Genomic DNA, 12,470 nt, shown 5'->3' on the forward strand with positions numbered 1-12,470 from the left:
TCCGTTCACCCCCCCCCCCACCAATGAATAAAAAAAAACTGCTATGCTAGATCCAGTACAGCTCTGATTGGTATACCAATGTAATTGAATTTTATTAATGGTTTTTTTTAGGTTAGCAACATTAATAGAATTACTAAGAGCCAATCACGACCCAGGAGTGCTTGTGGACAGAGCTCAAGGAGGTCCCACAGCACACATCCACTCAGGGATTCTGCAGGTTCGGGTATGTACACACAGCCTAGTTGAAGTGTCTTTTATCTGTCTTTAGTTTGATAGTATCTGTGAAACTTACAGAGAATATTTTTGATCAGGCGAGAGAATTCGATGATCCTCCTGGCCTGATGGAGAAGACAGAATACTTATTGCGAGAGTGGATATCTATTCACTACTCTGCTACTGCTGGAAGAGATCCAACCAGAGCTTTCAGCATATTTGTGCAACAGGTATGGCCTATTGCTGTAAGTATTAATATCACTTTTATAACTGTCACCATTCCATAAAGACCACGCTGTATTTCACAATTAGATTACATTTCCATGTTTGTGTAGTCCCTTAAATTGTGATGAAATCGTTTTCTGTAAAGTACATTTTGTTTTGTAGTCATTTCTTCCTGATTCACTTTAGACCTTATGTGCTTGTCTATTAACATTGTGTCTTACATCTGTAGTTAGTATTTTTCATACTGACGTCTTTTCCTCCTCATAGTTTTTGTATTCCTGGCTGTTTTAGCACCCCTATGTGTAAATAATATAGTGCTGCAATCAAATTTTCGTCATTTACTTTACAAACCGGGACATACTACTCGTACATAAAATGCTATCATCTTTTCATGGATTTGGACCAAATTGTTGATCCATTCTGGTCTCAGTTGTCCAATACTCGTTTCAATGGTCATCCCTGACATCTTGTTCTCCAAGATTGGTAATTTTTCATTATTCTTGGGATACGAACTCGTGGCATCCATTTGTTGGATGTGTTCAAATCAGTTATTTTGTATTTTATCCAGCACTTACGTAACTTTCAGGTAGTTTAAAATTTTTTCATTAGCCTTGTGATTTAACAAAATATATTGCGCAGTTTTTCTCATGAACTATAATTTCAATAACAGTAAAGTTAATTGTTAAGTTTGTAAACTATATGCAAATCTGTGCCCAATATAGCGATTTGTAATAAAATACTTCTTCTCAGAGGGGACTTAATTTTCAAACAGATGTGTACAAGTTTATAGAGCTAAAATCTTTCTTACAATCTTAAAAAAAAAAATAGAATTAAATGCACATTCATATTCAGATTTCAACAAATAATAAATATAAATGTAATCTATCTCAAGTCCATTCCTAATGTTCTACTGATGCAAAATGAATCTCACTTTTCTTTCAGTTATGTTATTGCAGTCAATTTATGTATAGTTAATTCAGTAGAATATACCTCTCAATATCGGGGTCACTCTGAAAGTTTTGAAAAAACCTTATGTGTTAACAATGCTGTATCAATTGTGAGGTTACCTAGCGTCGGTGGAATTGGTGACAGCAAGGTGGTATTTTGGCTAGATGAAACCAAACATTACTCGTGAATTATCTGACATTGCCTTACAGTTTCAGGGGAAAACATCGTAAAACCTCAGTCAGGTTATCCACTCAAGCAGGAGTTGAAACAAATTGAAGTGCACTAAATCATCTCAGGGTAATTACCATCATTCTCTGCAACTCTCCAGCTAGGCAAACTCATATGTAGTCACTGCAGCTTCAAGAGATTGGAGCTATCAACCACAACATTCTTCACTTTGAAAGGAGTGAGGGGAACTTACTTTGGATAGGTTTGAGACTGTAGTAAGGATACTGCAAAGTTCTGACTTGTATGATTCCTCCAGAAAATGACAATTTCCTGTGCATTGTTAGTAAAAGCATCCATCGTCTTAGTGCAGCATGATTCATTACAGGAATGTATATTCACTTTTCTTCTTGCAGCATCGAAGACTTTGGCTAAGCATTTTATGGTACATCACCTGGCAGTGACTCTTTATGTTCCTCAATTGGAGTGTGGCTACTACAAGAGAAAAGGGAGTGGATCATTTTCCTGATATTTGATTTCTTTCAAGTTGGAGGGATTCTCTCTAGGGAGACCTATACTGATGACTGCCTTTTTGTGTCTGGATTATTTTGTCATATATTACAATGTCAAATCTTTGCAGTATTCCTCAGTGCCATTCTTTGATCCCTTTCACGCTCATTTGTGAAAATTTGAGGATCCAACAATTGCAAGTCTTCTTGATGTGTTTTTCATTTGTAGTCTTTCTCACGTTGTTAATTCAGTATTTAAACCCTGAATCTGTGCATGTGTATATCATTGAACCTACCTTAATAGTCTTAATCTTTACTCTCTTAAATTCTAAAGCCATTGATAGACTAAGGCTTGTGGCTGTCAAAGGTCACTACATACACCTCGAAACCTTGAAAGGACTCTGACTTACCCTGACTTCGAAATAATAAACGTTCAGCGTACAGAAGTGCTTTTGATAGAGCTTCATCCTTCTGATGCAATAAATATCCAACTACTTGTGGACAGGTCTGATGGCACAACTCGTTTTCGCAGCTGATTGAAGCATGCAAAACATCAGTGTAAAGAATGGAGCACTATTTCACTACATATTATTGCTTTTTCTCAAAATATTCAGAGTGGTTCTAGTATGATTTTGTATGTTTCTTTGATTATGCTATAGTATTTAGTGTGGAACATATTTGTCCTTGATTGGCGTAATAGCATGCAAACTTCATTCCATATAATGATTACAGATAGATCTTCTTAGTAGTATTTAGAGTTAGAAGTATTGGGACCATCTCTGTTTTTCCTTATGGTACAAATTTCTTCTTGTTATAAGTTCATAAAATCACCTTTTATACATATCAATAAATGAAAATATAAGTCAAATGAAGGTCATTCAGAAAGTTTCTGGTTATGGGTCAAATATTAATGATATTTTAAAACTTAGAGCCCCTATGCACTTTTCTACTTTTTTGAACAGTGGCTGAAAGCACTGTCACCACTCAGTATCTTCAGTGAGTTCTGTCTGGTATTCCATGAGAGCATCTTTCAGGCTTGAAAACTGTTTTCTCTACAATTTGTTCTTCACCATAGGAAATAGGAAGAAGTCGAAGGGTGTCTGGTCGGGACTGTAGGGAGGATGGATGACAAGCTTCCAGGGGGTGTTCTCTAGAAAATTTAGAGTGGCATTGACTGTGTGAACATAGGGATAGTTGTGATGGAAGCTAATGTTCTTAAATCCACTTCTTGGCTGTTTTCACGCACCTTATGAAAAACTTCTGGGAAGAAAATTGTTTTGTACCATTGTGAAGTAACTGTCATTTTTGGCCCTGGAGAGGAATTGTCATATTGCCACTAATAAAGAAGAAAGTCAGTACCATTATCTTCCCTACACTTTCGCAGGGAGTGTGTCGTTAGGAAAGATTCAGATTGATTACTGATGCTTTATTTCTGGATCATACTGATAAGTCCAAGTTTCTCCACCTCTTCAGAAACACAGCGAGAGTTTCTGTTGTAAAATTTCTGCATTTCACTGCACCATTCCACTTTCTGTGATGGTGTGAACATCCAGAGGGATGAAATTTTTCTCACCCATAAATACCAGTACTAGTGCAATATTTTCGACATTCTCTGATCTCATCTTAAGGGATGTCTCTTTATCCTTGTATGTAATTCGGGATATTCTTGCACCATTTTTTTCCATAATTGTAGTGTTTTCTTCAGTCACTGCTATTGAAGGTCTTCTGTCTTCATTTTTTATAGAAGTTCTGGCCGTTTTAAATTTTGCAAACCTTCTGAAGACTATTGTTCGTGAAGAGGCAAGAGCCCCGAAAGCCTGTGTAATTCTCTCAAGTCACTGTTTCAGCTTCATACTCATTTTAAAATAGTACAAAATGATCGCAGAGTAATGTTTTCGTTTCAACTCCATTGTGCATGTCTGAATTATTGATTATCCGCTTTCTTTCAACCTTGCTGTTAAGGATGCAGTAGTAGGGGTGAGTGGAAATTATTCTTATTAACGCATGATAGACGTGGCTATCACATGGCAAATTCGGCTAAACTCTGTTTTCAATAGTTGTGTCAGGTCCAGAAGCTTCCTGTGTGCCCCTCGTACTGTACTAAATACATTTTCACTTAAAATTCTCCTTACTCTCTCACACTTTAGTGTACAGTTGCTATTAAGTGTATAGCTGTTTATTATCCAGCAAATAGGTTGCCATTGTCTTGCCTTCTTCAGTAATGGAGTCTCTACAGTACATAACTCCAAAATGTTGCATATTTCTACAACTAAGTCAAAGTACAAAAAACTAAAAGCTTTGCAACACATTCAGTGTCATGAAAGGTTTAATCTTAGCCAAATATGTTATTAATTTGTGATGATATATTTAACATATTTCCTTTCCTATATAAAGATGTGAGCATATTATAGATGGAAAAATTTAAACAAAAAAACACATGTCTACAGCTGTGGAGTAATGGTTAAATGTCTAACCATGAAACAAGCAGGTCTGGGTTTAAAGTCCTGGTTGGGACAAGTTACCTAGTTGAGATTTTTCTCTGGAGTTTTCCCTCAATCTGTTAAGAGCAAATGCTGGGTAACTTTCAGTGCTTGACCCTGGATTTGATGCACTGGCATTATCACCTTCACTTCACTCAGACACTAGATAACCATTGATAGACGTCGTAAAATAAACCAAATAAAAAAATAGCACATAGAATTGTCAATCGGACTTGCGAAATGTGCAAAATAATATATATTATTTCTATTAACTTCCACTAATAAACTTACAAAATGTTTTATCTAATTAGCATGTAATGCCACATTTAAGGGCACTGTCATACTAGTAACAAGTGAAAAGTTCTCCATTCACAACTACAAGCTCTTTGACATTTTGCTTTTACTTTTAACCCTATTATTTTCGTTTTTATGACTTGTCACTGCAATGAATTGCTTAATTACTTCTTCTTCTTCTGATACTTACAGCATTTTTGTTCGTTAATAATAATCTACAGAAAAGAAAAATAACAGATCTCCAAAATAAGGTTTCTGCTTAATGTGTAGTTAATGGTCTAGTGGTTACCTACTTGCTTTTGGACTCGTGGTACTTTGATTCACTCCTGGCTGAGGATGGTAACTTTTCAGACAGAAAAAACTGAATGGTGAAGGTCAGGAATTGAAACTTTTGATCCTCATGTTGATACACAGCACGCAGAACATTCCTTTTTTATGTAAAAATAAATAAAGTTAAAACTCTATATGCAGATTCAACATCACTTGGTTCTTAATTTTGATGTCACATAATCACAACATACATATTGAGAAGGCCTCTGATGGAAAAGAGAACATGTTTGTTCACTATCTCACTGATCCATAGCTTTTGGTCTGAAAACTTCCTCATCATTGTACAAATACAAGATGCACATATTGAGAATGAGTTTCACTTAAACTAAAAATATGTTGGACATTGAAAACCATTCTATCATACTTGAATAGTTTCACCAAGACTATAAAGACCTTCTTATACTGAGTGCAACTTTCATCAGATGAGAGAATAAAGATGTTGGCATAACGCTATAGCTTTCTTCCTAGTGAAAGATCTCATCATTGATAAATAAAAGCGAAATATTGTGTTTTGATCCAACAATATTCTGTCCTTAATTCTTGGTAACTGCTTGTGGAGGCCTCTGATAGGAAATAGGAAGGACTTATCGATTCAGAATCATATTGGTCCACAACTTTCTCTATACAGCACAACATTACTTGCCGATGTACTGGTACAGTATATGTTAATTGAAACTGGGGGTAAGGGTATCAGTTAAGCTGCGAATAACAGTCCATAATTTAGTTGTCAAGTGCTTGGTATTAGGAAACAACCAATGAACTTTGTCAGATTTTTTATAAGACAGTTTCTAGACATAGGTCCTTCAATTGTGTGATAATAAGAGACCAGATAGCTGTGATCAGATGCTCCCCACTTCACTTTCCCTTCTGATCTGATTCTATCATTGTTCCACCATTATCACACAGTATTATTTCACCATTTTGAAATAATCCTGCAGTTGAAAAGTGCCATAGAATAGAAAACTTCTTACCTGCTAGAAATTGGGAAGATGTTTGTTAAATGTACAAATATGATTCATAGAAACTTTATTTTGGGAATCAACTATGTGCTTTTATATTAATTTTGAGACTACAAGTAGATTATTTTTGTCATGATGACTTAAAACACCTTATACTTCATTCTAGATGAATGGCCACGGAATCCTGAAAACAGATGATCTCATCACAAGGTTTTTCCGCCTCAGCACACAGATGTGTGTGGATTTGTGTTACCGGTTCCTTGTTGAAACTCCCAGCACACCGACATTGTTGCGGACAAAATGTTTCCACACACTCGATGCTTTTGTCCGTCTCATAGCTCTGTTAGTGAAACATTCTGGTGATGCGACAAACACAAATACGAAAATAAACCTGTTGAATAAGGTAAGCTATCTCGTTTTACATTGTAGTTGGGTACAGAAGACAGTTAGCCAGTTTCACCAATGTTCATCAGATTTTGCTTGACGAATGTCATGTGAATTGTTAGTTGTCTAATGTCTCATTAAAATAATATTCATTAATATTGAAATAATAAAATTGATGGTTGATACCTTAGTTCAGGTATAGAGCATTCCAGAAGTCTGTGTAGCTTTCATAGAAGCAAAGGTTATACAGAAGCATCCTGTGGTTAGTCTTACTGAGGACTATGTGTATATGAAATAAATGCTTCATTTTTCATAGGAATATAGCTGTATAAGCTAACAAAACAGAAAAAGCCGATAAAGAATAAGGGACATAATTTCATCTCAATAAAAAGGCAAAGTAATTTTAAAATAAAAAACTCAAACAAAAACTTCAAATACAAATAACTTGCAAAACCGAAGTATGAAAAAACAATGTAAAATGAATTTGTTGCCTGAAAGTCATTAGTAATTGCTGTGAAGTAATAAGTGATCCATATCTTTGTTTAGGATATTGTAATTTTGTTTTGTTTTGTCCATATTTTCAATGTAGGTTTGTCCATTCAATAAATTATATAGCCCATTGATTTTTTATAAAGGTAATATATTTTCAAGAGATTACAGGTACAACACCTCTGCAGCAAAAGTATCTGCCAATTTACCAAAAAAATATAACGAAATGTGTATAAAAGATTAGAAAACATTTTGTTATCATGTGGTATATTTAAGATGGCCAATTGTGTAGTGCTTCAACAGTCTGGCGATTTTCAGCTCAGTTGAACGAAATTCTGTTTCAAATTTTGACATTCTTCAAGCTGTTTTGATCACGATTGATGGGACTGGTCAGTTGCATAAGTTTCAAAACTGTGGATAACCTAGTTTGTAGGATGTACTAATGTAATTAAAAAGTTGTCTTACATGAAACATATTTCTGATTTCTGACGTAAATTTAGGAATAAAAGTTTGGAGCTTAGTACTTATGTGCATAACATTACTATAATGCTCTTCACTAACCATGGAAAAAGGTCCAAGTTGTGTGTTATTTATTCTCATACGTATTTTCAAAACTTTCACTGATACAAAATAGATGTTTTTCTTAACATCTGCTAGGGGATCATTACAGACAAAAAATAAAATAAATGGTTTATTATATCTGAACTTTACTTACAGCTACTGATTTTTTTATAAGACAGTTTGTTTTGATTGTCTTCGAATTTCACAGTTGACAGGATTCTCGATTATATTGCTTATTTCCAACCATTATTTCACAGCGAGTTCACAAAGTGACACATGGCTTCCCAGTGATTCACTTAGACTGCATATATGAACCTGTTTGGATGTCTTGAACTTTAGGGCTATTTTGCTGATACTCAACTTCTGTTATTTGAGTGGGGTAAAAAATTTAGCACTGCGACCTTGAATATTTTTTGTGCTAAACTCCCAGCTAGACTCATTCCCAACTGACATCAGCTGATTTGCTGTGTATGTGGGTTTCGAATTGGGCAACTTCTCATCCCTAGACCAGGTCCCATTGTACATTGCCAGTCAGTGATTGAGGAATGTTATGAAATGATAATGGAAAGAAGCTCAAACTGAATGTTTTTTATGTCTAACATGGGGAAATAGGAGACTCCCCAGAGAAACTTCAACTGCGACCATGTTCGCCACAAGTGTCACTTTGGATTTCTTTAGTGAAAAGTCCTAATCTACTGGTCCTTACTTTCTGAATCATCTCCTTACTAGTTGTTACTGTTGATTGTGAATGAGCTCTAAAGGCACAATACATAATTGATTGATGATGATTGGTTTGCTACCAGGTGCTGGGCATTGTGGCTGGAGTACTGCTGCAGGACCATGAAAACCGTCTAACAGACTTCCAGCAGCTGCCTTATCACCGGATTTTCATCATGCTGTTCCTGGAACTGAATGCTCCAGAACCAATCCTGGAAGCCATCAACTACCAGGTTCTCACAGCCTTCTGCCACACACTGCACATACTGCGACCTGCCAAGGCCCCTGGCTTTGCATATGCGTGGCTTGAACTTGTGTCCCACAGGGTGTTCATTGGACGGATGTTGGCCATCACACCTCAGCAAAAGGTACGCAACAGTTGGAATGCACCGAATTAGAGCCTCAGTGCAATATATAATTAATGGAGAACAGAACAAATCATTAGTTTACAAGCAAAATGCTTTAAGTCAAAAATATTATTTCTGAGAAAAAGGCATTTGAAAGTTCTTGACAAAACTGAATCCTCAAAACATTATTCTAGTAAGTTCTTTCGTTTTATATGTATTTCATTTTTCACTTCTAAGTTTATGTACATACATTATTTACATTATATGAAGCCTGCCCTCAAAGAACGTTGTATATCAGTATTTGGACATGCTAAGATTTTCATAGGAGAAGACTGTAGGTCGTTCAAGGTATATATTAACACCAGAAAGTAAATCGTTTTCCACACAAATGAGACCGATTTTTTTTTTTAGTTGAAAGTTGCCTCCCCTACAAGAAAGTTGTATATCAACAAAGATGGCGGATGTTGGCAATCTGAGTGTGTCACCAAGCGCAATGTTAATGTTGAATAAGAGCATGAAGAGAAAGATTAGTCTACTGGATTGGAAGAACAATATATGCAAACAATTGAAGAATAGCAGAAAAAGATATCATTACAGGAGAACGTTGTATATCACATACGAGTTTTTCAAGTAATATTTTCGTATTTGCATAGCAGTGTATCACATTTACACTCACTAAACGTAGCATACTAACATATTATTGTAACATTTATTTCCATTTAGGTCTGGGTTTGCAATGTCAAAGGTTGTTTTAAGAAATGCTGTGCAAAGATTACTGTGGCGAATGTAATGGTCCCATCTCAGTGGAAGCATGCAGTAGCTGAGTCATGTATCAAGAGACCATTCATTGATGGATCAGGAAGATTTTGTAGACATTTCTGTAATAGATTAAACCTTGAAACATGATCCTACATTAAAAATCACACAAGTTCTCTGGATAAAATTTTTGGCAGATGATCCCCAGGCAATCATTGTCACAGCCATGGGTAAAATACTCTATAATGAAGAGACGAAAAGGTAATCAGCCAAGAATTAATTTGTCTAACAGAAATTCAATTCCCTCAGCTGTATCCTGTTTTGATTTCACTCACACCTGAGAAAAAGAGAGATTTACTTGACATGTGTCAATATCTGCAGCCACAGGACAAGCAATTTTACGTGGACTTACTCTCTATAAGATGTGGAGGGTGAGGTTTTACAAATTGTACTCGTATGTTTGAAGTTTATTATGTATTATATTTAAAACACAGGATCAGAGTGTGAATTAACGGGAGGGATGGGGGAATTTCCTCCCCTGTTGGAAAGTTATCCCCCTACCATAAATTTATATTTACATCCCTGCCAGGGATAACTTCTATCCCCCTCACAGAATATAATTGTTTCAATACGAGTATACCTTATAAAGTACAATATAAAGTAAGCAAAAAAATAATATTGATGTATTATCATCACCGACAAGCTGACAACAATCAATAACTTACGAATTTCACGTCTTACCTTAAGCCTGCTCATGGATATTATTATTATGATTATGCTCAAGATGCAAGACAAGCAACTCAGTGCAACCAAGCGTTGAGCCATATCGAATAGGGGTAATAATAATTTTATGTATGGTATTCTCTATCTAAGATTCTATCTCCCCCTCATTTGAAATCTTAATTCGCACCCTGCACAGGATGCAAGTGTGTTGTGAAACATAAAACACAATTTTGTTTTACTTACATAAGACACAGTCTGTTTTATTTCTTCACAATTTGTTACATGGCTCCCTCATTATAATAAATGAAGTATTGTGTACTGTGTTTAGAGGTCTCCTTTGCTACAAGTAGCCATGCTCCTTCATTTTTGTATTTCTAATAAAGCAATGTATGTATTTAGACGATTCATGTATTTACAATAAATAAAATACAGCAGAACTTGTGATAATATGATATACAACATTCTAAATCTGTGGTGATATACAACTTTCTTCCACGGAGGTTGCCGTTTTCTCGTTATAATCGCTGCATGGTACCATGTAACAGTAAAATATTCTTGTAAATATGGAGGAGAAATGCTATGTTTTATTTACAAAAGACTTAAACCAAGATCAATGTTACATAAAGAACAAACTATTTTTTTTCATTCCTGTGAAGTTGCCAAATGTGATGTACAACATTCTTTGAGGGCAGGCTTCATAACTCCTTTTTCTCAGAAGTAATATTTTTAACTTAATGTGCTTTGCTTATAAATCGACAAAATTATTATGATATAATGCGAAGACATTGACATATAATCTAGCTGTGTTGTAAGTACGAGTTATTTTTAAAAAAATATACCGGTAGGGTATTAAAAATTCCCCATTGTTAAGAAGTATTTAGTCTGATGCTGAATGTGGAAAAGTATAAGTTTGTTTATAGGCTGCATGAAGTTTTATGTCAAAATATTTAGTACCAGGCTTACTGCTATGTACTGCTCTCTAGTCAGGAGAAAGACCCATGAAAGAATGTGAACTGAGCATGATGTCATAAGATGACATTGCTGTTACTGTATTTCTAAAAAATTTCCTCCCATTGTTTGTTATACTGTGAACAAGCAAGCTTAGACTTGGAAATGAAGTTACCCTTTGGCTTAAGCTTCATAATACGTTCAGATATTTTTTTCTTCAACATACTATAGTGAGGATCACGTAAGTTCAGTTCCCAAACAGCAAATATTTCCGCCTTGTCAGTGTTGCCAACTGTTACCAGATATCACCACATGTAGTAAAATCACGATCCTATGTACTGAATGACTTCTTTACTCACCGTACTTCACCTTAATGTTGGAAGGTTATTCTAAATAGTTTCAATAATAATGAGAAATGTATTGCTATGTTCTATTCTTTTATTCCTTTACATTATTATTAGTATTAGCATTAATAGGTTACTATACGTAAATATACAACAAAGTATAGTATATAATATTCAAGAATCAAATCTGTTCCAAGACCAATTAAATTATTGTCACTTCACTTCAAAGATTCCAGCGTACATATACTGTACTTCCTAAAGGTAGATAAATTAATAACCAATTGACTTTTGGTTGGAATTCGAATGAACTTCTGATTATCTTTTGAAATTAGTAAGGAAATGGATAATACAACTAGGCTAAAACTGAAATAATAATAAATCAACTTACAAAAATAATTTTGGTCCTTAAAAGCCATAAGTAATTTCACTTCTAGATACCTTTTTAAAGATTTCATTTGTTTGTAAATTGCTTAATAATGTTACACTTACACTTATTATTTCTGCAACTCCACGTCTGTCATTGAAAAAATTTATGATACATAACTGTGAAGTCTCTTTTTGGCTCTTGTGTCCTAAATTTAAATAAGAAAAAACGATTCAAGAAATGTGAGCTGGTGAAAATTAAATACTCAATTAATAAAACAATTACTACCAAAAGAGTATTTTATTAATTCTATACAAAAGATGGATTACACAGAACAGATGGCCAGAAATCATAGATTTATACACAACATACAGCATGAAACGATCATCCAAAAATGCTTTTTGTACACAATAACATCTTTCAAACGAAGTGAAATAGCCAATAAGTTCAATAAATATTATGCTAATAAGTAATAACTATAATTAATAATTATCTACAAGCTGTAAAAGGGAATAAAATAGTATATTGTTGAAATTAGGGGGTTATGGTTTATTATGTGTATTTATAATTTTAATTACTTTTTCTACATTTAATTATATTTTAATTTCTATTAGATTAGTTGGAGGTGTGGTTGTTAGTTTTATCTGTGTACGTCAGACTATTAAGGAAAAACTGAAAGAAATATTAAATCTACAATCTACTTTATATAACAAT

General features: G+C 34.6%; 1 protein-coding gene across 7 annotated transcripts in view; it reads left to right on the forward strand.

The window, feature by feature from the left end:
* Not1 (CCR4-NOT transcription complex subunit 1) overlaps positions 1 to 12,470 on the forward strand; it is a 177,008-nt gene that overhangs the window by 130,532 nt on the left and 34,006 nt on the right. For 5 of the 7 annotated variants that reach the window (XM_069845568.1, XM_069845567.1, XM_069845572.1 and 2 more), the window contains 4 exons: positions 112 to 223; positions 312 to 458; positions 6,290 to 6,526; positions 8,361 to 8,642. In XM_069845568.1, the coding sequence (XP_069701669.1) occupies positions 112 to 223; positions 312 to 458; positions 6,290 to 6,526; positions 8,361 to 8,642 (778 nt within the window). The remainder of the gene's footprint in view (positions 1 to 111; positions 224 to 311; positions 459 to 6,289; positions 6,527 to 8,360; positions 8,643 to 12,470) is intronic. The other 2 variants (XM_069845569.1, XM_069845573.1) reach the window with 1 other exon arrangement.

This window comes from Periplaneta americana, chromosome 14 (assembly GCF_040183065.1).
Source record: "Periplaneta americana isolate PAMFEO1 chromosome 14, P.americana_PAMFEO1_priV1, whole genome shotgun sequence".
NCBI lineage: Eukaryota > Metazoa > Arthropoda > Insecta > Blattodea > Blattidae > Periplaneta > Periplaneta americana.